Raw genomic sequence first — 26049 nt, forward strand, 5'->3', positions numbered from 1 at the left:
AATCTGAGGCAGCGCCAAAAACAGTAAGGGAGGCGTATTGGAGGCAAAACGAGGAGAAATATTTTTTATTTGTCTTCGTTTTTACTTTTTCTATGTGTGCTGCAGAATGCAGCACGTTTAGAAAAAGTTAAAAGCCTCTTGTGATTGAAAACAATCATCCCCTCAACGTCAGCACCCTTGCACCATTGTGCAAAGGTGCCTGTGTTGGCGCACTGCAGCGATTGTACGCCGGTGCAGGGGGAAAAGACAGGAATGCACCGTATCTCTTAGATACGGTGCATTTCTGTGCTTTTCTTTTACCATAGGGCAGCGCAGCAGGGAGGTATGTGGTGCTGCCCTACGGTAAAACCTCATAAATGAGGCCCTGGGTATGGAGGCCAGTGGGTCACTAAGAAGCATTACTATAAATATTCTGGCCCTTTTTATTGGAGGGAGGCCTTCATAAGAGCAAGTATGATAGCATTGAAGACAGGTTCTTGGACCACAAATGTGTACCATCATCTTAACCTTTCTTCGGTAATTTAGCATTTCCAACTGCTATGCAATTGTATGTAAAATTCAGATATGTGATCCTCCAAACCAATAGTTATTTCAGCAAGTGGAGTAAGAACGTCTGGGTCAACAACAGATGCCCAGCATGCAGAACAGATATAGAGTCAGTCTCTTATTCTGTATTTTATTTTAATGTTTACAACTATCCATGTAGAAAGTGGACTTTACCCATTTGTCACATTTACGCTCTAGGGTGTATGCTCCATGGTTTATGCTAATGGCTTAAGAATATCAAGAACTAACACAAATGAAGTATTTGTCTACAGCGTGGCCAACGTTTTATCAATGATGTGGTTAGCAAGAAGGAAGTATTGTGCCCCAGGTTTTAAAGATTTGAGTGCTAAAGTGATAACTTTATTATAAATACGTACAATTCCTGAAAAATAATAATGCAATATAGTTGCTTTTAAAATTTCTTATGAACTTTCGATGAGGTGGGATTCTTGTGAGTACTATCGCAAATGTAGTTCATTATAGAGCTGTGTTTTATGGGTTTTACCTGAAATACTTCATATAAGTCATAGTAAGACATACTTAATTCAATAAACAAAATATGATGCCTGTTCACAATGTCATTTATTTATTGCCTGTCCTTCCTTTCAATCTTCTGGTCTCTGTATTGAAAAATGTTGCTTGCATCTGTAAAGCTTTGCAGATTAAGGCATACCCTTCAATTGCTTTAGCTAAGTATAACATGGAGGACAGTGTCAGATTCCTTGATGTTTGACAGCTTCCTATTTATTAAAGCTCTCTGATAAAACAAAAACAAACCTACCTATGGGTTTGTCTTGAAAATTCTCTTTGAGCTTGTTTCTCCTTTAATATTGCATTTGAATAATTGGAATACTTGAAATAATTCACTGCTTAAAAATAGTGATAGTCATTTACTTAAATTAGAGGCGCACTAGCCCCTCCCCGCCGCCTACTTAGCTCCTAGCGGCACCCGCTGAGCGGGTGCCGCATCGCAGTGGGAGTCTTTGTTTGTCAAGAAGCCGGAGCATTGCGGGAAGAGTTGGAGTGTTGGGGCGGACTACAGGCCCCAGAACCACAGCGCCGAGAGCATCAGAGGCGCACTAGCCCCTCCCCGCCGCCTACTTAGCTCCTCGCGGCACCCGCTGCGGGTGCCGCATCGCAGTGGGAGCCCTTGTTTGTCAAGAAGCCGGAGCATTGCGGGAAGAGTTGGAGTGTTGGGGCGGACTACAGGCCCCAGAACCACAGCGCCAAGAGCATCAGAGGCGCACTAGCCCCTCCCCGCCGCCTACTTAGCTCCTCGCGGCACCTGCAGCGCGGGTGCCACATCGCAGTGGGAGCCTTTGTTTGTCAAGAAGCCGGAGCATTGCGGGAAGAGTTGGAGTGTTGGGGTGGACTACAGGCCCGAGAACCACAGCGCTGAGAGCATCAGAGGCGCGCTAGCCCCTCCCCACCGCCTACTTAGCTTCTTGCGGCACCCGCTGCGCGGGATGCGCGCGCCGGGTGAAGCTCAGGCCAAGGGCGGGCCCGTTTTAGCCTGTTCGAGACCGTGTGGGGCCGGGCCGGGCCTCCAATCTTATCTAACTACCATTATAAGGTTAGTGTTATTTAGTCGTTCAGGTCTCTTGGGTTAGTATTCAGCTTTGGTACTTGTACCCCCTAGTTTAGCTGTACAACTGCACTGTTGGGACTTTTTTGATGGCCGCCAATGGAGGAAAGGGAAGGAAACCCGCTCTAGGGGGTCAGTGGTGGGCACATTGGGCCAGTTCTTGATAAGAGCTACATCGGTGTTGGCCCATGAAATTGCCCTTACTGAACGGCGCTTATCGTTGGATCCTATGGTATCGAAACGATCATCCCTGGGTGACCTAAGGCACGCAAGGTCACCAGAGCAGCACATTGTCACGGCTGATAATTACACTTCAGTGCAAGGAGGAAGCCATCAGCCTCCGCAAGCCCCAGAGATCCTTGTTAACGCACCCTCTTTATTGGAACATGTACCTACTGTTGAGCCTGCTGTTTCGCTCTCTAGAGACCTCGTCAGTAGCTCACCATCTCCTCCTTTGACTAGGTCTGTTTGCAATCCCTGTCAGCAAACCGCGGCCCAACCTCCGGAACCAGCCACAAAGAGAAAGCAGGGAGGGAGCCTGCAGAGGAATAAAAATCCCAAAAATCCTAAAATTCAAAAACTCACTAGAACTGGTGTGAGGGAGTGCACAGCAACCTCATCAGGGGTGGAAACTCGTTCACCAACTTGCTCGACAGGGTTGTCAGACCTAGATTCAACAAAGGTCTGTCCTCTACAAGCCAGAGAGGAACTATTGGTAAAAATGGGGGGCCTCTTTACTTCATCTTTTCGACCACTCGTCAATAGACTCTCTCTAATAGAGGACAAACTCTTGCATCTTGAATCTTGTCTGGCATGAAATAACTCAATCAATAACCTGCCAGGGGGGGGCCAGTTTGGGTTAGTTGATGCAACTTCTGTTCCAATGTCTAATCCCCCAGTCTCCAATGGTTTACCACTTGTACTCCCAATTAATACGATATTAGCTACTTCTAGGGGGTTAGTTGAGCCGGGTCCTCTCGAGAATCCAGGCAATTCACTTCATGGAGAGGGAGTCCCCAATGAGATCACAAACCGAGTGATCTCCACCCAGGAGGGTGGTTTAATGTTGGCACCAACGAGAAAAGATAAAGCTGAAAATTACCGGAGACCCGTTACAAGCCGTGATCCAAAGATTTCCAGTCTTCCATGTATAGATCTACCACCTGAATCAATTCCGTATGTTGTTGTCCAGGCAGGTGTCCCTGGGTTGGATTATGGTAAGGAGGAACTGTATTCTGACCTTAAAAATACATGTTCCCATTGGTTAAATCTTAATAGACCACTCCCGCCAAAGGTACATAGCGAAATCCTGTTTGCCCGAAGAGTTAGCTGGGTGGGCCAGAGTAAGAAACACATCGAGGGTGATTGTATCCTGATTAATTTCAGAGATAGCCAGGTGGTTAATTATATATGCGACTGGCATCAAACAAGGGCGGCCTCAGAGATAAGGTCCATTTCCTTAACCTACTTTTACCCCCCTCATCCTTCCTATTTTTTTTCAGAAAGCTGGGGCCAACAAAGGGTTGGCAGGGAATTTATGCCACAGGTGGGAAGAAAAAACATTAGTTATGCCAATCATGATGTCTTCTCCCCCTTCGTTGTTCCCCTAAATAATAGATTCAGTACCTTAGACCAAGTTGATTGACTGACTTCTTGCAGCCAAGCTTTAAGACTTGATGAGGATGATATGATTAATGATCAGACATCGATCCTGAAGAGGGACCTAATAATTGATGATATTTATAGGGAAGCCAATGATGACACTGAGGGGGTTACAAACAGCAGTTCATCTGGTAGGGCGGGGAGCTTGCAAGTTACTACTGCTACCCAGGAAGAACTTATCTTCTTCCCCCACGTCATAGGAATCAAAAAAGCTCAGGAAGTGGTGGTGTCTGATAACTATCGGTTGATAAGTAAAGATTGGGTCCAAACAGAGAACCATAAAGGGGAAGTAGCGAGTCACCACGTCTCCAATGCTGAAACCATGGGCCCTCAGAGAACTAGCGCAGCCATAATACCAGGGTTAAGGATATTGTCCTGGAAATATAGCTGAGCTAAAAGCAAAAATGGATATCCCTGAGTGGGGCGAATTTATTGATTCCCACAAGATTTCCCTATTCTAGGAGACTTGGGCCTTGGAGTCTTTGCATAGAGCAGGGTTTGCCACATATAGTAAAGTGGCCATCCAGGGGCCAAGGGGCGGGCCCTCCGGGGGGTTGGGCATCTGGGTCGCTACACATCTCGGTTGTTTAGTTAGGCCGATGGACACCCACTCCTCCGATATTTTATGCATTATACTCTCTCTTAACAATTTCCCAAAGGTGGCTATTGTTAATGTATATTCACGCCCTGTTAAGTACGGGCAGACTGCGCAGACGTTAGACTGCCTGGCCGCCCTTCTCTCTACCTTACCTGAGCAAGTCTTCCCCATTATTGGAGGGGACTTAAATTCCCACTTTGAACCCCTAAATGGTCTATCCCACCCTATAACGAGTGATGAGGATGCTTCGTGGGGTATCCAGTGTGCAACCATTATTCATTGAGGGGTTGGCCCCTCTAGCTCTGCAGCTGACCTCACTGACCCCTTAACTATTCCCTGAGAGCATGCAATGGTCGACTTTTTGCGGACAACCCAGGGAAACACACCTTTGAAAGAAATGGCCAGGCGTCCACAATAGATTATATTTTGGTGAAGGTGGACTTCTGGCGTAGGATAGTGAATTTCTTGGTTCAGTCTCGCCCTGAAAGAGATCATAACCCTTTAGTTATTACCTTGGATTGGTGTCATTTGGCAGCTGGGCACGCTGAGACCGCCCAGCCCACCCCTAATTTAATTGCTATAGAGGGAGGGAGAAGAATCCACTGGGGATACTTTTTACAAACACCTGAGGCAAAGGCTTCTTTGTATAAATCTATTATACCCTTTCTGGTAAAGGCTAGCTCTATTCCAGATAGTTGTAGTGATATTGATTGTTTGGAGGTGCTGGGGGTAAACCATCAGGACTGGGTTGGAACACTGGCAGAGTTTGTCTATACTGCTTCAACCAAGAAAAGAAAGGAAGAAAGAGGTAACAGTCCTTGGTACAATATGGCATGTAAAGAAGCAAGGATCGATCTGTTGATCAAACTACGGGAGGGGGATGATGCACCCATTAGGGAGGCTAGGGCTTTTTTTAAGAAAATCATTTTAAATGCAAAATCTGAATGGGAGATTGAGAGGTGGCAATCTATTAAGAAAGCCCTAGATGATAGGGACACTAGAGGGTGTTGGAATCTGGTGGACAGGCACCAGAGGGTAAGAATGCAATTGAGCCAAACCTTGGGGAGGAAGTCTGGCGATCCCACTTTGAAAAAATATTTTCAAAGTCTCAAGTGGGAACTGTTGAAATGGGGCGACCAGCGATTGACTCTATTCATGTTCCTTTTGCTGACATCCCCCCTTGCTCCTTGGTTGAGGTATCAGCGGCCCTGGCCAAAGTTTTGCCAAATAAGGCACCTGGATTGGATAGGGTCCCAGGAGATCTATACAAATCTGAGCAGGTAGTTTGGGCTCCTTATCTGCAGTCCCTTTTTAACGCAATCTTTCATGGCTTGACACCACTCCAAACGTGGGCGGGTGCCGAGATTATTCCTATTTTCAAAAAAGGTTGTCCCTTAGAACCGACTAATTATAGGCCTATTAGCCTTATTGACGTATCGCAAAAAATCTTTGCACGTGTTCTTTTGGGAAGACTGCAGAATCGGATGGATGACCACAACATACTGACCCCTTTCCAAGCGGGATTTAGATCTAAAACCTCAACTATAGATCAGTTGTTTAGACTTCAACTGATCTATTGGAAAGCCATCATCCTGGAGGGAGGGTCACTCTACCTAACATTTGTTGACCTCAAGTCAGCATTTGATTTGGTAGACCGAGACCAGCTGTGGGGCCTCCTGCGAGAAATGGGGGCTCCTGTCTACCTTTGCCAACAGCTTAAAAATCTTCATGAAGGCACTTTTGCTAAAATTAGGTTTGGGAATAGAGGGGATCTCTCAGCTCCGATTCCTGTAGAGAAGGGCGTAAGACAAGAATGCGTCCTTGCCCCAACACTCTTTTCCCTCTTTCTAACTGGACTAATTGCGGATCTCTTAGCAGTTAAGGATATAGGTTCTCCTAAACTAGCAAACCGCAAAATTCCATCACTAATGTTTGCGGATGACACGCTGCTCCTTTCTAAAACACCTATGGGGATGCAGCGTGTCTTAGAGACATTTAGCTTGTTTTGCAGGAAAAGGAACCTTGAGGTGAATTTGAAGAAAACTAAGTACATGGTCTTCCATGCAGATACTACAAATTGCCCACATCCTAAAATGGATTTAATTGCTCTTGAGAGAGTGCCTGTCTTTGACTATTTGGGGCTTACCCTAAATGACTCTATGGACTGGGGGCCGCAGATTTGCAAGGCAAACTTAAAACTTATCCAGGTTAGTGGGGGGACTTTAAAAATTCATATGAGTTGTATAGTAAAGGTTATTGCTCCCCCCCCCTATAGAAATTTATAAAGTTCAAGCAAGGGGTGCCTCCTTTTATGGAGCGGAATTATGGGGCCATTCCCAGATAAAAACCCTGACCGTGATTGAGAATAACTTTTTAAGGCAACTCCTGGGTCTTCCTAATAGTACCCCTCTAATCCCCTTACGGATGGACCTAGGCATCTTGCCCATTGCCGAAGTGATTGCCTCTCGTCCATTGCTTTATTGGCGACGGCTACGGAGTACTCATGCACTGGCCAATTATAGAGAGGAATTAAAATCAGTCATGCTCAGTCTACGGGCGGGGATATTCCCTTGGTTATCCTATATTCGGAACACTTTCCGCCAAATTGGAGGGAGTGATTTGTGGTCTTCACCTGAGGATTCATGCCCTGCTACCGCTAAACAGTCACTGAATTCTGCTATCAAAGAACACAGGCTTATGTGTATTTATAGGGCGGCACAGACATCAAGTTTAACCATTAGGTTTCTGGATGTTAAGTCACTCTACAAATTGGAGCCGGCCTGCGACCTCATTCAACCATTTCTAGCAAAGAATTTGTTTATCCAACTTCGACACGGGACGCTCCCTTTATATGCATTTTCTAATAGTTGGTTTGGAGCTAACCAACTATTAGGCCCTGGGTGTAACGAGACGGAAGAAACAGGGACCCATGTGATCTTTTTTGCCCTGCCTATAAGGCAGCAAAATCAAAATGGGTTCTCCAACTTTGCAGGAATTTAGGAATTAGAAACTTTAGTGACGTTCTTAGGCTATTTAAGTATGATACACACCCTGTTTTTGTTGCTGCCATAACTAAGTTCCTTCTTGCAATGTGGTGTAAGCGTAGATGTTTAGTGAAAAGTTAAGGTTGTGAAACAAAATGATGGTGCCTATCTAATATTGTTCTCCTAGATTTTAATTGCTATTAACCAATGCTTATTTTTTAATCATGCTTTTTAGCTTACTTATTTATATTTTTAAATGAAATGGCCCACATGATGTTTTCCGCCCATAAGTTGCGATATGTTGCCCTTAATCAACACATGTGTTTTTGCTTAATGTACCTTACGATCTATATGAAAAATGCATTAGCATTTCGTTCCCAATCCCCATCCCTCCTAATTTTAGTAGGTTATTTTATGATGTGATGTCACCAATGAAATTGTGCTTTTATGGCAGTAATTGCCGAAATAAAGTTTATATTGACTTGACTTAAATATATTTTCTCCACTGATATTTATGCACAATGTATGTTTTTATCGGAATTAGCATATGACATTTAGGTTTTTATTTTAGGGGTTGTCAGCTAACACTTTTTATCTTTACTGTAAGGCTAAGTATGTCATTATTACCTTGGTATTAACATACATTTGAAATTGATATTGTGATAAACATATACAAAATCGTAATCTTAAAATTCACTGATTTGCTGTATGGGGCTGCATGCTTATCCAACTAATCGCTATCCTTCTTTTTGCTAAAAACAACTCCAACTGGATACATTTACATGTAACCTTTTTCCTTTTGGGTCTGGGGAGCAATCCCAACAATATCCCCTTAATAGATTGAGGTAGTGTCCACCCCAACACTAGGCTAAAATCTCCAGTATTGACACCCAGAAGAGACCTAATTCTGAGCAATCCCATATCAAATGTAGGAACTGGGCATCATCATGTCCGCACCTAGGACATTCAGCAGGACGATCCGGGTATATTTTATGCAGTACACTTGGTGTTAGGTAGGTTTGGTGCACTATATTACATTGTGTGAGTTTAAATATGATATTTGAACTTATAGTTTTAAGCCCTTCATGCACCTTTTGCCATTCTGGGTCTGTCAAGGGCTCCTCCAGCACTGCATCCCATTTAGCTTGAATAGGGATCAGGTGTGTGTTCAGGTCCCCTCTCAGTGCCTCATAGATATGTGATACCAGCCTTCGCCCCCCGCTAATGTCATGAGACCCTGATGCGTAGCAGTAGTAGTTGGTTCCTCCGGGAACAACGGCCACATCTATCGTGCCACCTCTGAAATCTTGACATACTGAAGGCGTTGCCCCCTGTCCAGCTCAAACGCGGTTTCCGCCTCCTCTCTAGTATTGAACTTTTGTCCCAAATAGAGATCTCCCATCATGGAGCAGCCCCCTCCGTCCATCTAAGAATGGACATGGTTTGGCTTATTGATCGGCGCTCTTTTCACCGTAGTTTTAATTGTGAGTTCCCAGATTGCAGCCACATGTCTTATAATATATGGGAGGCTTTCTGGCACACGAGATCTCATCATGAGAAGGTCGGATAAAGGGGTCCCCCCGTGCGTCCCCTCCAACAATCGCTTCTCCCAATTGTCATCCCCATCTAGCCACTGGACGGCATGTTGCAGCTGTGTCGCCATGTAGTAAAAGCCCAGCCTGGGAACCTCTAATCCTCCCTTTTCCTACGTCCTCTGTAGGGTATCTAATTTCACCCTTTTCATTTTGGACCCCAATAAAAGATCCACCAGTAGGTGATCAAAATTCCGAAAGTGTATCCATGGAATACGATAGAGGGAGTTTTGCATAGTATATAAGCAACGCAGGAGAATCACCATTTTTATCAATGCTACTTAGCCCATCAAGAACAAGGGTAGATCCTTCGATTTGCGAATACCCCCCACACAATTCCCCATATTGCGCTCCAGGTAGGTCTCCTGTGTGTGCGATAGTTTAATCCCAAGGTAGCGTGTCGAGTACCTAATCCAGGTCATCCCCAACCTAGGTAACTCAGTCTTCTCTTTGCCCACCTGGCTCCACACTGGAAAAAGTTTAGACTTCCCTGGAGTAAGGGAAAGCCCAGACAATTTTCCAAATCCATTTAGCTTTTGAAGAAGCTCAGGAACCGCATCTTTTGGGCGCCTGAGGAATATCAAGGGATTGTCGGCGTACATTGAGACCATGTGTAGAGTCACCCCGAGCCGTATCCCCCGGTGTGCCATTCTGCCTCAAAAAGGGAGACCGCCAAGGGCTCCATCGCCAGAGCGAAAAGGAGCGGAGTCAGGGAGCAACCCTGTCAAGTGCCTCTCTGGAGCTCCTAGCTTTCTGACACCTGATTGCGAAGGCAGACCAGGGCCGTTGGATTATTATACAACAGTTTTAGCCATCTCAAGTACCTATATCCCAGCCCCAGGTGTCGAAGCACCGTCCATAAATAGTCCCATTCAACAGAGTCACTGGCCTGTCGGATGTCAAGGAGACACAAAGCCCAGTCCTCCTCCTGCAGGTGTGGCCCGTACCAGACATGTCCAAGTCTGCGGAGGTTATGTGGTGTTTTGCGACCGGGTACATACCCAGACTGGTCAGGGTGGACCAATCGGGTCATATATGGCAAGATTAGCACCGCCAGCACGCCGCTCAGAATTTTTTCATATAAATTCAATAGAGAGTTGGGCCCGTAAGAGCTTGGCTAGAGGGGATCTCTATCTGGTTTCAGAATCATGGTCACTAGGGCCTCCATCATGGTGGCAGGAAGGACCTCTGCATCCAGAGCCTCGTTATATACCACCCGTAAATGATCTATCAGCTGTGAAGCAAACTGTTTATAAAATTCAGCAGCAAGACCATCACTTCCTGGACATTTTTCTGATTTGAACTTTTTGATTTCTACCATTATTTCTTCTTTAGTGAGTGGTGCCCCCAAGGTTTCAGCATCGTCATCCTCTAGGACAGGAAGTGTTATGTCCCCCAAAAAATCTGTCAGTGTCTGCGGCTGAGTCTGTGTCACAGTGGAACGTGTCTGACGCAAGTGTATAGCGTATTCCTGTAAAATCGCATCCTGAGTGTACACCTCATTCCCCATGGTAGTGCGAAGGTTCAACACCGGCATCTGCACCATCTCAGTGCGGATAAGTTGTGCTAAGAGCGCTCCCGATCTGTCCCCCTCCATGTACAGTTGTTGTCTATAAGTGGTATAGTTGTGTTTTTCCAATCTCGACCAAACCTCAAGAAGGTCACCCCGGAGTAACACCCACTCTGTCATGTTAGCGGGAATCTTATACAGTATATGCTCTAGGGACTCTAGACGTTTTTCTGAAGTGTCAATATCGGCTGTGAGTTGCTGTCGGACTCCATAAGTAGTTTTCATGCAAACCCCTCTTATAACGATTTTCATTGCCTCCCACTCCGTGGACCTTGAGGCCGTGGATTCCCAGTTTTCCCCAAAGTAATGACCAAGTACTTAATTCACTGTTTGCACATATGGGGGGTCCGTAAGGACCTCAGCTCGGAGTCTCCACAACGGAATATGTGGACGTCCAAGTCCGCTGGAGAGAGTCAACAGTAATGGGGCATGGTCAGAGAGGTATCTTGGTAAGTATGAAATGGCCTGCGTGGCTGCAGACAGGCCCGCAGAGGGACAGCAATCCTCATTGCGGGAGAAGGTCTGGGCTGCGGGGGTATAACAGGAAAACTCTCTTTTTTTGGGATTGTGTGCTCTCCATTCTTCCCGAAGTTGCATGCCATGAAGTATACCTGTGAGGGATCTCAGCATGCGAGGCTTAGTGGGATCTCTAGGGTGTTCCCTATCTACATTTCCGTTGAATATACAATTAAAATCCCCCAAAAGAAGGACCTCAGCCCCCAAGTACGGAGTGGCCACTTTTAGGCTAATTGGGAAAAGATTCTTAATCTTAATAAGCATTGTGAAAGTAAAAATACTTTTTCCAGGAAGTTTTATAAAAAACACTTCCATTGCTTATAAGTACACATTATGTTAAGAGCAATTATGTACATTAGAAAGACAAAGGGCATCACATCACACAAAAAAATTGGAATGCATTGTCTTTAAGCTTACTGTCCCCTGTGCTGACCTTTAATGAGTGTCAGAAACTCTTCATGCTTCACCCTGTTGCTCTGCATATCAATCTTCAAGGTCAGAAGTAGCGTGAACAAAAATTTGTGCTCCTCATACAACCCTCTTGCTGCATATCTATATACCTCATATGTCATATGTTCGATTATATTTGCAATTCTTTTGCTGGTAATTGGACTTCTGACAGACCTGTGGAAAGGAAAATATGAAACAGTCATAATAAATTCAGGGCGCAGTTATCTCAGCAGATTTGGGATATGCAACACTAATTCTAAATGTTCTCGCAGGTACATTTTGAATACAAATCAGGACAGCATGTTAATGATTTACGATTTTGTATGCTAATGCTGTTTGCAACAATTTTTCAACAAATAAACAATACATAAATAACTATAGAGGAAGAATACTTTTTACAGATTTGGCAATAGTTATTCTGGACTTATGTTTGGGTTGGAGTTGCCATCAAAAAGTCATTTTGTATTGCTAATAACTTTAGGGCTATTTGATGAATCTGCTCAAAATGTTAATATAAAAGGATAATCTGTTTTAGGTTTGGCACATCAAATTTGATGCAGCTTGGTCTGAGGGGAATAAAAAGGGGGGGGGGGCACAACACAGCATTTTAACTCCATGGGAATCTTGACTATGCTACATAAATTCCTTCCGTTTGATTGATTTAAAAAAAATATATATTTTTATTATTTTCATTTAACAAAGCCAATATATTCAATAGAAAGTGTATCTGTTTACACATTGTACATCCCATTTCAGTAAAGATCTAATTCCTGAGGAAACTCCCCCACAACCGCTTAGGCAACGAATGGAATATAAAGCAATACTCAAAACATATTTGACAAACCCCACGTCTTCATACCATCAATCAAATTCTCAAAAAATATCAGCTTAATTTTCCTCAAGCAGTAGCGATTACCAATAGTTCAATGTATCAAATAACTCGTAATGCAAACCCAAACCCACTCACTTATCCCTCCCAACCCCCTAATGGAGTAACAATAATTCGAAAATAAAGTTTATCCACAAGTCATGGTTATGTCCACTTTAATTGCGTCTACCACGATAATCCAATAGACCAATCCATGCTGTCAGAGGTAAAGGCAGAAGAGCAAACATTGGAGCCATCCTCCTAAGGAGGGGTAGGTTCTCGGGAGGAGTCTCTAACCCTGGCGTGCTTAAGTCTCCATCAGGATCATATTGTGGTGCATGCAATAATTGTACTAGCGCCTCCCAGGCCCTCGCCTGTTCCAACCCCTTATTATTTTTAGTTTGGGCTGCGATTTGCAGACGCGCAGTGCCTTCACATTCTGCCCATTTAATAAATTCAGCCCGCCATCTCTGAAAACTAGGGCCCCTCGGGGCTTTCCAGAGGGATGTTATTTCTCTCTTTGCCAGTAGAAGCCCCAGGTCTATAAATGTACTGGTTACTTTGGTTTTAGCAGTATGGGGAAACCAGTGCAACAAACAGAGGCCTATCGTGGGTTCTATGCTTTTATCTTAAATATCGTGCAGAAGGGCAACCACTTCTTCCCAGTATGTACCAAGGTGAAGGCAATTCTACATCATGTGGCGAAGTCTGCCCCTACTACTCAATATCGCGGACACATTGTCGTGGTCACATTAAAATATTTATTCATTTTCTCAGGCGTAAGGTATGCTCGATGAGTAATGAAGAAGTGTACCTACTGAAAACGGGTATTCCGGGTGCTCTTCCATCAATCAATCAAAGACATTTATAGAGCGCACTACCTACCCGTAGGGTCTCAAGGCGCTGGGGGGAGGGGGGTGCCGATACTGCTCGAACAGCCAGGTCTTCAGCTTCTTCCTGAAGGAGAGGTGGTCTTGGGTCAGGCGCAGATCGGTCGGGAGGGAGTTCCAGGTCTTGGCGGCCAGGTAGGAGAAGGACCTTCCTCCTGTTGTCGCTCTTCGGATGCGGGGGACGGCGGCGAGGGCGTGGTTGGCTGAGCGGAGGTGGCGTTTGGGAGCGTAGAAGTTGACTCGGTTGTTGAGGTAGCTCGGGCCTTGGTCGTGTAGGGCTTTGTGTGCATGGGTGAGGAGGTGGAAGGTGATTCTTTTGTTGACGGGGAGCCAATGCAGGTCTCTGAGATGTCCGGAGATGTGGCTGGTTCGTGGGATGTCGAGGATGAGTCTGGCTGAGGCGTTCTGGATCCGCTGGAGTCTTTTCTGGAGCTTGGCGGTGGTGCCGGCGTAGAGGGCGTTGCCGTAGTCCAGTCGACTGGTGACGAGGGCCTGGGTGACGGTCTTCCTGGTCTCGGTGGGGATCCACCAGAAGATCTTCCGTAGCATGCGTAGGATGTTGAAGCACGCCGAGGAGACGGTGTTGACTTGCCTGGTCATGGAGAGGGAGGAGTCCAGGATGAAGCCCAGGTTGCGTGCGTGGTCTGTTGGTTTGGGTGCGGTGCCCAGGGCGGGAGGCCACCAGGAGTCGTCCCAGGCGGAGGGCGAAGAGCCTAGGATGAGGACCTCCGTCTTGTCTGAGTTCAGTTTCAGGCGGCTGGTCGTCATCCACTCGGCTACCTCTTTCATCCCTTCGTGCAGGTTGGCTCTGGCGGCGGCGGGGTCGTTGGTCAGGGAGAGGATCAGCTGGGTGTCGTCGGCGTAGGAGATTATGTTGAGGTTGTGTTGGCGTGCGATGGCCGCGAGGGGGCTCATGTAGAAGTTGAAGAGGGTGGGGCTCAGTGAGGATCCTTGAGGGACACCGCAGATGACTTCGGTGGCCTCTGACTTGTACGGTGGTAGGCGGACTCTCTGTGTTCTTCGGTCGAGGAAGGAGATGATCCATTCCAGAGCCTTCTCCATGCGCGTTCCACCAACCCCTCCCATACGTTCTCAGGAATTTCGGCACCAAGGTCCACTTCCCACCGCTGTCGGAGCGTTACCAGAGGGGCCAGCCGCTCATTCGTCATTCAACGATATAAGAAAGTAACTGCCTTGATGGTGCCAGCAGCCAGAACCACATATTGACAAACCATGGAGGTGGGCGGTTCCTGAAGTCCCCACTTCTAATGCGTCTGGATAGCCGCTACAAGCGCTAGGTGAAATAAGTAATCCCCCCGAGCCAGCTCGTATCTGTCTCGTAATACCTCATATGGAATCATGGTACCATCGTCATACAGATCTCCGACAGTGAGCAACCCCCTCTGCGCCCACTCTACCAGAGCCGCCCAGTTACAACTATGCGGCAGAGCATTACATACCACCAGTGGTATTTCAGGGGCATAAAGGCGCACTATCTGTACTCGCCTGTGACTCCTGTTCCAGCAGAGCTTAAACGTCCCCATCTCGCGAGTCAACAAAGAGATTGGGAGTGGCAGATATAGAAGCAATTTAGAAAGCAACTGCCTAATCCGTTGGGACCCCACTCCATCTTCATCACTGCGGAACTCAGGCATCACCGCCTGAGTAAGTCATTGCAGTTGCGCCGCCAGATAATAAGATTCGAAGTCAGGAACTGCCAGCCCCCGCCTCCGACCGCGGCCTCATTAGTGTAATAGGCGCTACTCTCCGACGTCCTCCAGCCCAAAGAAACCCAACCACCATTGACTGAAGCTGCTTAAAAACCGATGCCGGGACCCAAACCGGTAGTGTTCTAAAATAATGAAACAGCCTGGGTAGCGCTATCATTTTGAGAATGGCCACTCGTCCAACTACCGAGAGTGGAAGCGTACCCCAAAACTCAATACAACCCTTAAGCGATCTAATGGGCCTGCCCATATTACCCTCTAATAAGTTGGCTTGGGTGTGATAGATACGAGTGCCAAGATATGCCAGACTCTGTTGCTCCCATCGTACCCCCTGTGTATACTCTCGGCCAACAGCCTGTTTCACCGCGGGAATAAACAAGTCTTTGTCCAATTTACCTTCAAACCGGCAATCTTGCTAAGGTCGTCCAACAACACCTTTGCACCGCGAAGGCCACCCTCTGTGTCGGCCAAAAATAAAAGGAGCGCGACAGCGTATAATTTAATATGATGGATTTGTTCATGTACGTTCCACCCAATATAATGTAAACCCGACCTAGCCCATGCCGCAACGGGTTCCATGGCCAGGACAAACAGCAGAGGAGAAAGAGGACAACCCTGTCTCGTCCCGCGACCTTCGGGCAAGTATCCGAAATCATCAGTCCCGTCTTTACCCTCGCTGTAGCATGCTTATATAACAGTGATGTACATTCCACAAAACCCTCTCCCAACCGAAAGCACCTCATGATGTGGCCATTCTATGCTGTCAAAAGCCTTCTTAATACCTATCGCCAGTATGGCAGCAGTATTTTTTCAATATGTGTCAGCTTCCAGGACATTAATAAGGCGTCAAACATTCTGAACATTCGTCGAACATTCTGAGCCATATTTCGTTTGGCTATAAAACCTGCTTGGTCTGTTTGTATTAAGTGGATCATAAAGGGGAGCAGGCGAGTTGCTAGGATACGGCTCAAAAATCGTATAATCCGTGGTCAACATTGACAACGGGCGATAAGCGGTCCTCTCGTGGGGAGGTTTACCTGGTTTGAGCAATGGTATGATTAACGCCTCTCGAGTAGTGCCAGGCAAAAGACGCTCTTTCTTGGCAGTATTACACAATGTCACCAACCTAGGGGCCAACAGGTCAACATACGCGCTATAAAACTCCACCGGTAGGCCCTCCACACCAGGGGTTTTCTTCTGGGCCATATGTTTAATCGCGCCTCGGACCTCTCCTAGGGTAATGTCCTGACCCAACAGTTCCACCCGGTCACGATCTAATACAGGGAGAGCCGCCCCTTCCAGAAACTCCAGGATAGCCACTTCGTCTGGGGTCACTTTGCTTTGATAAAGCATTATAATAACCGAAAAACATGTCATTTATCCCCTTCTGTGTATGGCAGGCTTCCCCATCTGGATCCCGGAGTTCCAGTATGACTGTCCTTCTACGTGCTGGGTTGGCTAGCCATGCCAACGACGCCCCAGATTTATTGTGCCCCACATGCGCCCTTACAGCGTATTTTTATAATCAAAGCAGCGCAAGTGCTCTACTTGCACTGCAACCTCCTCCCTCACCGCTACCCAGTCGCGCTGGCGATTCGGGCGATCAGGCCTCTCCCCCGCAGCCTCCCGTAGCCTCTGGTCCGCCCTCTCTAACTCCTGACGTAATACTCTGCGCACTCCCAACGTATACGCTATGCACTGTCCCCGAATTACACTTTTGAAGAACATCCCACTCCACCATTAACGATGAGGCAGTGCCCGTGTTGCTTTGAAAATAATCAGTAATGCCAGTGCCCACCATGTCCTGGCATGCGTGATCTTCTAGTAATTCTGGGTTCAAACTCCAAATTGGTATTTTGGGGCGTTCAGGCAATAGATTCACACATATTAACAGCAGGTTATGGTCTGATAAAGTCCGAGTTAGGTACTCGCTATGCTGTACTGCAGCATGTATGTCAGGAGAGCAAAGCATCGCATCAAGGCGGACATGGAGGTCATGCAAGGCAGTTGGGAGCAACGTCCTCCAGGTATCTATCAGCTCCCACCTATGCTGCCAGTCCAGCCTGACCCTTGAAAGTGCATGAGTAGGCGCCTCTGAGAAGGGAGGATGGGATCTATACAATTGGACATCCGTGATCGAATTAAAATCCCCACACAGCAGCACCGACTCAGTTAAGAACAGAGCGAGTTTCCCAGACATGCAGCTTGCTCTGTATTTGGTGCATAAATGCTGCCCAGTACTATGTCCCTACCATTTAACCTCCCCGCAACCAACACATATCGGCCCTCAGGATCCCAATATACAGTCTTGAATGCTATGAAGCCAATTTGTTTTGTGTAACTTGTTTTTAACCCCTGCAATGTTCCAGGACATACATTGTAGTGTACCATATAACATACTGCTACTGCCAATTAAATTAGTACCAGGAATATTATTTGAGGGGGTAACATTAATACTTTCAATTGGTTGCACAACTTTATCATCCAGTCAATCAACCTCACTGCATCTTCCCAAGGGTGCAAATCTATTCTGGGTGGGCAGTAACATCTGTGTTGAAATGCTAGGGTTAGATCTACCACTTAAATAAAGAGACTCCATTCTTGGTCTATAGAAATAACCAAGGGGGACTGCAATAACTCTCTTAACCGACTGGTCGAATGCCCATATATCTTTCACTGATATTTCTTCTAAAATGGAACCTACCACTTCCGGGGTGCAGAAGTTTGCAACAATACATTCACCTTCACATGCTTTCACTATTTTACCCACCCAACTCACTCTTCACAGCATAATTATTTCCTGGGTAAGGATTCTAATACTACAGCGGGTATTTGCTGAAAAACAATGAACAACTTGATTTTTCAATGACCCCCAAGTTTCTGCAGTGTTATCTGGAACTTTAGGGACGCTTTTTAAAACGACAACATAAGGGGTAGCCTGAGGCGGTAAATTAAGGGGAGCCTCATGGTGCCTCTTAGGCTGAATTGCATCTGCAGTTACTGGGTTAGACTTATTTTTAAAGTTTTGTGAGATATTAATCCTGTCTTTTGAGACACTAACGCTAGGTGACTCCTCTGAGCAGTTCATCAGTGTTGAGTTACTTATGCCTCTTTTTGCTCCGTTGTCAAGAGATTTGGGCAGTTGATATTTTAGTGACCAGATTACTACCAGGCAAAGACTTCTGGCACAAATTGATGACAATAGCGTTGTAACCAGCCACGTTAAATGGGTGATATCATAGGGTACTTGTTTAGTTTCATTTGTAACACGTCTTTCAATAATGTCTATCTTCCCGTGTAGTTTTTTGAACAAGTTATCTATGCCTTGCGTGTGGTGAGTCTCCAGACCCCGTACCTTTTCCATCTGTTTTTGTATTTTTGCCCTTTTTTTGTTTAACTGGACGATTTGAGTTTTGGGAACTAGTTTTCGTGCCAATAGATTGCTGTTTACTCTTTTTCGCGGGGATGGTGTCAAATCGGAGGTGTCTGAAGTCGTAGATATTTCAAGCGATTGTAATGAAACACATGGCCCCAGGGCGGTGGGACAAACCACATCTATAAGGTCATGGGGATTACTGTCTGTTCTTGCTCTTATTTATATCCTGAAAATACAGGCTCAATGGTTATATCCTTTCCACAAGCCTGGTCTCCCGTGGCTAAGATCATCTCCCTTTGGGCGGCATTTAGTGCTGATTTGATAGCCGCTAATTGCTCCTCCACTTGAACAATCTCATTATTGATAAGGCTTATAGCACTTTTTAAGTGCTTTGGGATTGGTTCATTTTTCCCCCCAGGTTTCACTTTACTTGGGGTCAACTTTCTTTTACCCATGTTGATCTTGGATACTCCTGGTATTATAGTCAAGTTAAATAAAAAGCAGCCCTTGCCGTTTCTCAGGTCTTCACAGTGCAGGGACAAGATCTGTGGCCCAGCCAGCCTCATTCGGCTGCGGACGGGTGAAGATGGGCCCACCCTTGGCCCAAGCATGCCCGCGCGCCTCCAGCGCTGCAGGAACCCGCAGCTGCCTTCATGCGCCTCCTGGTGCGTAGAAGCACGTTGGTGCCTCCAGGCGCTAAGCACTATGGGGGCTGAAGTCCCCTCTCTGCCAGTACTGCTGGCCGGGCTGGTGGCCGGACTTAAGGATGCCAGTGCTGCTGGCAGTGCAACTAGCAGGACTTTAAAACACAAAAACGGGCTCCCACGCTGCGGGAACCTGCAGCTGCCTTTATGCGCCTCCTGGTGCGTAGAAGCACATTGGTGCCTTCGGGCGCTAAGCACTATGGGGGCTAAAGTCCCCTCTCTGCGGGTACTGCTGGCGGTGCTGGTGGTGAGACTTAAGGCTGCCGGTGCGTGCTTTAATACATATATGTCACCCCTGTATATTTCTCCTAAACAGCTACACACACAATAGAGAGCTTAGGTGTGCCTGGATGGGCCATCACTGGCACGATGGGAGGGCGGAGCTAAGGACAGCCCTACTTACACTTGAATAGGCTGTGCCCTGCCTCCATACAAAGCGCAGCATACCCTCTAGCAGTTAGTCTGGAGCCCGAACAGGGAAGCAGGATGCCTGGGGATTTTAAAAGGGAACCTCTGGCAGCTTCTCCCCCACTTCAAAGACACAACTGGGTATAAATACTGGACCTCAGACACCAACTCTTCAGTACACTACTGGACTGTGGATACTTTGTCTGGAAGTTGTGCTGCTGTGCTGCTGATAGGACTGTCACTCTGCTGGACTGCTGATCTGCTGCCCTTTTGCCTGGGTGAGGACTGGACCTGCATCTCTTGAACCAAGATCCCCAGAGTGACTCTAAGGGATAGTTAGTAGGACGCCTGATCTGAAGCCTCAGGGACATAACAGGCTTGTGTGTGTCTACCCTGCCAAGTGGTGTCACCCCAGTCTTGGACCTAAAGTGCTTTTCCAGCCTCTGTGGACCCAGCCGAACTGACGCATCTCCTCGGCTGTGCAGGACAACCTCGAGCAGAACCGATTAATCGCCACTGTTGCATGGACCAGAACCCTCATTAAGACCCACATTGTATCACAGCCCGTTGCCTTATCGGAATTGCTGCTAGCAAAATATTCTCGGTGCAGGCCCTCACATCCCTCGTGGATGGCAGCTTCGATGATGATGACAGACTCCACATCGCAGCCCCTCAGAACCACCACATCACCCTACTGTGCAGCACAGCACATCCTCGACACTGGACTTGGCATTACAAGTCCTCGTCAGCTTCATCCTTAACAATGACGCAGGACCTCGCACCACAGCCTCACCACAATTTGGAACCAAGATATTGCTTCAGCTGCACAACACATCTTTGCTGTGGATCCATTAACCCTTCCCCAACCAGGATTTAAGGTACTTCAGCGGGCCCAATTGAGATACTGTAGCCGGTCAGTGCATCATCGTGGTCGGTCTGAACTTGTGACTTTGTCTGGTATGGCACGACTAGATATCCACAGTTGGCACTTTGTGCTTCCTGAAGCTATTTTTATAAAAATATTTAAAATTGCTTATCTCTGGTTCTACTAGTTTATTAATGTAATTTTGGTCTTGTTTTATTTAATATTAATTACTTGATTTTTCTAAACTGGTGTCACCAGGTAGGTCGCCCTCCTCAGCCGCCACACGGTCCTCCTGTGCCGCTATCCCGGAGCGTCCTTGCTTGGCAGCCTATGATTCCGTCCTTTTTTATTTTTCTGCCTCTGACTGTTTTTTTCGCTACTGTTTATTGTTGATTGTCGCCTCTGGTGCCCTTGTGCCCTCTCCTCCCCTTCTCCCTTTTGTCTTCTGTGCCACCTTGCTTGGCTGCCTGTGATTCCGTTCTTTTTTTTTTTCTGCCTCTGACTGTTTTTTGCTACTGTTTATTGTTTATTGTCGCCTCTGGTGCCCTTGTGCCCACTACCCCCTGCCCCCTTTCGCCTTTTGTGCCACCCACCACCTGCTCCCCTCCCTCGTGCTTTCCCGCCGCTCCCTCCCTTGAGGCCCCGCCCCCCTGGTGCCCCATTTGCCGCCACGCTCCCGCCTCCCAGCTGTCCCCCCCTCCTATAGCCACTCATATGGAGGCCGCGCAGCGGACGCGCGCAGAGGACGTGCGCAGCGGGAGCACCAGCGGCGTGCCCGTCCGCGCCTGGACCGCGCCCCGGCGCCAGACCCCTGGTCCCAGCCGAAATCAAGAAACCCGACTGAGATACGACACAACCACCCTCCTCGCACTCAACACCGGCCGACCAGCCGCCTGCTACCAAGTCAACCCGAAGGGAACCCACGGACCCTTCACCTGCCTAATCTGCAAATTCACCTGTGTCCTAACCTGCACCCCACCACCCGGACCAGGCAACAACAACAACCAGCTCAAGTGCATCCTGCTCAACACCTGCTCTGTCCACAAGCACGCTGTCAAACTCTGGGACCTCCTCGACACAACAGCACAAGACGTCGCCTTCCTCACAGAAACCTGGATGAACGCCTCCTCAGCCCCCGACATCACCATAGCCATCCCGGACGGATACAAGATCTCCCGAAAGGACCGCACCAACCAAACCGGAGGAGGAATCGCCATCATCTACAGGAAAACCATCGGCGTCACAACCAACTCCGAAGATGCCCTGACCACCGCCTAACACCTACACTTCCAGATCCACACCGACCCCAAGACCACCCTCAGAGGAACCCTCATCTACAGACCCCCGGGCCCACCAACACAATTCAGTGAAGCCATCGCTGAGTTCATCAGCCCACATGCCCTCGCCTCATCAGACTACATCCTCCTCGGGGACCTGAACTTCCACCTGGAGAACAACAACGACAACAACGACAACAACACCACCACCCTGCTCAACAACCTAGCCAACCTCAGACTTAAGCAACTGGTGAACACCCCCACACACTACGCTGGCCACACGCTCGACCCCATCTTCTCTGCCAGCAGGTACGTTGCCTTCAGCCACTCCACCTGACTACACTGGACCGAACACAGCTGTGTCCACTTCACCTTTAAGAAGACCACATTCCACCACCGCCCGCAACAGATCCCCCGTAGATGCTGGAGCAAAGTCACCACAGACCAGCTAACCACAGCACTGAGCCAGAACCCACCAATCAACACTACTGACACCAATGACGCAGCCCGCAACCTCACACAGTGGATCGTCAACTGCGCCGATGCCCTTGCACCACTGAAGAACCCTCCAGGCAAGCCCGGCAACAGAAAAACAACATGGTTCACCGACGACCTCAAAGAATATAAGAAATCCTGCCGAACACTCGAAAAAGCCTGGCGCCGCGAACAGACAACAGAAAACATGACAGCCCTCAAGAACGCCACCCACAAACACCACCAGCAGATCCGCACCACCAAAAAGATATTGTTCAAAGACTGGCTGGACAACAACACACACAACAGCAAGGAACTCTTCAGCATCGTAAAAGAGCTCTCAAATCCCAGCGCCAGCAGCAACGTCATCACACCGTCGCAAGACCTCTGCAACTCCCTCGCCACGTTCTTTCACTGCAAGATCACCGATATACATGACAGCTTCGACACCCAGACTCCACCCCCAGTCACCGAACAAACGCCCACTACAACCATCCTCAGCGCTTGGACTCCCATCAGCAACGAAGACATCACCCACGCAATGAACACCATCCACTCCAGCTCTCCTTCCGACCCATGCCCCTACCACATCTTCAACAAAGCCTACATCATCATCGCACTCCACCTACGGAACGTCATAAACAACTCCCTTGTGTCCGCCACCTTCCCAGAGAGATGGACGCAAGCAGAGATCAACACCCTGCTTAAGAAACCCACAGGGGACCCTAAAGACCTCAAAAATGTCCGCCCCATCTCCCTTCTTTCCTTCCCTGCAAAAGTTATCGAGAAGATCATCAATAAACAGCTGACCGCTTTCCTCGAGGCCAATGGCTCCCTCAACCCATCCCAGTCTGGATTTCGAGCCAACCACAGCACCGAGACCGCCCTCATCGCAGCCACTGACATCATCAGGACCCTGCTTGACAACGGGGAAACAACCGCCCTCATCCTCCTAGACCTCTCAGCCGCCTTTGATACAGTATGCCATCGCACCCTAATAACCCGCCTCCACAATGCCGGGATCCAAGTAGGCATGAGCGGATTTTGCGGATTGGCAATCCGCGAATTTGCGGATTTGCGAACTCGCAATCCGCAAAATCCGCGAATTCCCGCGAATTTGCGGATTTTTTTTTTTTTTTGTGTTCGCCCGTGTTTCTGCCAGTTCGCGAGGGTTTTTACAATTTCGCAATTTGCGAACTTACCTGTCGGGTCGCAAGTTTTGCGAACTTGTTGTTTCTACGTGTCCAACCTGTTTGGGACACTCTTCTTCATCACTGCCACTCTCTGTCACCACTGCCACTCTCTGACTACTCATGCCACCCTCTGGCCCACCCATGCCACCCTCTGTTTCATCACCACACCCTCTGGTTGTCCAGTGTACATTATTTTCGGCAAAGCAAAGCACACCTTCCCTGCCTCAAGTGACCTGAATTAATTTGGGGCTGATTAATGTGTCACAGAATATTTTTTTAGCTGGCACCTGCTTCCTTAGTGCGCCCTGATTAGTGATCTTTTGCACTTGCTAAGTGCTTTCATTGTTGCAAAATTAGTTACAACACCTGCCCTGCCCCAACTGACAATAATGAATTAGGGGCTGATTAATGGATTTTAACTTCCAGCCTGGCTCCTGCTTGTCTCCCTTAGCTGTAATTCATGACCTTTGTGGCATATGTGTAACTATTCTGAGGTTCAGAGCAGGGTCACATAATAGTTTCAACTGGCAACTGAACTCTGGAGGGGCCCCTCAGGAAGCACTACAGGAAATGGCTACTAATGATGTGCCTGAACTTTTGAACCTGGTAAGTAGTTACTTTCAGTTTTGCTTAGATCGTATTTCTGCAATTTCGCACTTATTCGCGGGGCGCGAACTCACGCGAACAGTGCGAGCAGTGCGAGCAAAATCCGCTGCTCGCGGATTTGCGGATTTTGCAGGAAATTCGCAAATCTCGCGGATTGCGGATTTCCCGAAAATCCGCAAAATCCGCGAGCGGAACGGATTTTCCGCCCATGCCTAGATCCAAGGTAAAGCCCTGGACTGGATCACCTAGTTCCTCTCCGACAGAACCCAGAGAGTCTGCCTCCCCCCTTCCGCTCCACGGCCACCGAGATCATCTGCAGCGTACCCCAAGGCTCATCGCTCAGCCCAACCCTCTTCAATATCTACATGAGCCCCTGTACCGACAGGATTTTCGGACCAGATGGGATCAGCTCCTGAGAGCCCCTCTAACCCAGTCGGAACGTAACCACCTCCCTCCTCAGGACCATCTATCCAGGCACCTGGGTACCTACCTGAGGATGGGGAACTCGCAATATACAAGCTCATATTATCAGAAATACCACTAAATCTATAGGGATACTAAGAATACTCACTGATTACTAAGGACATCCATGCCCTACACCACACTCATACCTCATAGTCTCGCGACCTCATGGGTCCAGACTAATCTACCCTGGGGCAGTTCTGATTATCTACCATTACACACTGCTCACCCTCAGTGCTCACTCAAGCCGCAATCTTGCGGGTATACACACTGCTCACCCTCAGTGCTCACTCGACACGCAATCCGGCGCGCCTACACACATGGGCCTGCAGTCCCAGTGCTCTCATTTATACCCCGGTCTGCAATCCGGCAGACCTACACACCCCTCTATCTTAGGTGCTCTCACTTACACACGGCCCGCAATCCGGCAGACCTACACACTAACCACAATCAGTGCTCTCACTAACGCCACTTACCAATGACGACCACTTTCCTATGAATACCTTCAGCTCTCTGTCTCTCTATGTTGGGAAGTCTCTCTCTCTATTCACTAAGGGTTTGCTACTACAATAATAGAAATTGGTATGGCTTTCCAAATTGCAATATGTATAAACTTTATCCCTTAGTTGCGGGTCTCCTATCTCCCTAATTATTCACTATCACTTACCTGATCAGGGGTAACATCTGTTCAAACAGTAATACCTGACTAGGAGACAAGGCTACCTCCACTGTATGGGGACAAAAGATATACACCACACTAGTTCACTAAGAAATGGGGTCTCTTTTATTTTAACAATGATGCAATACACATACACAAAATTGTGGGATCTCTATGACTAACAGTAACTTTAACACACCGCTGAAAGAAAAGGATTAGACATACAATAGCCTAGGGAATAAGGACAAGGTTAAGGTGTAATTGTAAAGGGGACTAGTTCAGACTACCTCACCTATTAGAAGGAAGATTTCTCTCTGACTCTGGTGGGATCAGGGCTCTCTCTCTGTCTCTCTCTCCGTCACCACATCACCACGCCTCTGGTTCAATTGCTCCAGCTGACAGCCTTCTTTGATGCTCTCTGCACTGCTCTCTCTCTTCAGCTTCAGCAATCATATGCCTTCTTTCTCCATTCCAGAACTGCACTGCATTCTGCAGCTCCAGCAGACATCCTGTTCTCTCCTCTGCAAGAACCACACTGCTCTGACTCCAAGCTGAACTGATCACTCCTCCTCTCCTGCAGTTCGCTAATATGGATTCCTCTCCCCTCATGGAAATTTCCAACAAAGGGCTGCCTCCCACCGAATTCCTGTGCCAGCTCCAGAGCTCTTTACGCAACCGCAGTGGCCAGCTGCTTGTTACGTCTGGACCCAAGAGACAAACACATTCCTCGGATAAGAAGCAGTCCTAACTGGTTTTCCTCTAGTACACAACAGCCTTAACTATAAACTTTACCTTTACCCCTGAAGCCTCTCAGCTCCATCAAAATGGAGTCCCTCTAGTTCTGGGCCTGTACGCCTGAGAAGGATGAAATAACCCTTAGCTCTGTCAGAGTACCTACATAAACCATACCAATGTGTAATATAAAGTCAGGACCACAGGATCCAACCTCTACTATAAGCAAAAATGACAGGCCAAAGCCAATAGGCAATAGATGGCCTCTTCTAGGTCTGGAAGAAAGGGCTTAAAAGGGCCAACACA

General features: G+C 47.6%; 1 protein-coding gene across 1 annotated transcript in view; it reads right to left on the reverse strand.

Moving 5' to 3' along the window:
* The window catches only part of DNAH5 (dynein axonemal heavy chain 5), a 5605957-nt gene that overhangs the window by 483634 nt on the left and 5096274 nt on the right, over positions 1–26049 (reverse strand). Inside the window, exon 61 of the mRNA XM_086967405.1 lies at positions 11487–11677. Coding sequence (XP_086823531.1) covers positions 11487–11677 — 191 coding nt within the window. The remainder of the gene's footprint in view (positions 1–11486; positions 11678–26049) is intronic.

This window comes from Lissotriton vulgaris, chromosome 4_1 (genome assembly GCF_964263255.1).
Source record: "Lissotriton vulgaris chromosome 4_1, aLisVul1.2, whole genome shotgun sequence".
Classification (NCBI taxonomy): domain Eukaryota; kingdom Metazoa; phylum Chordata; class Amphibia; order Caudata; family Salamandridae; genus Lissotriton; species Lissotriton vulgaris.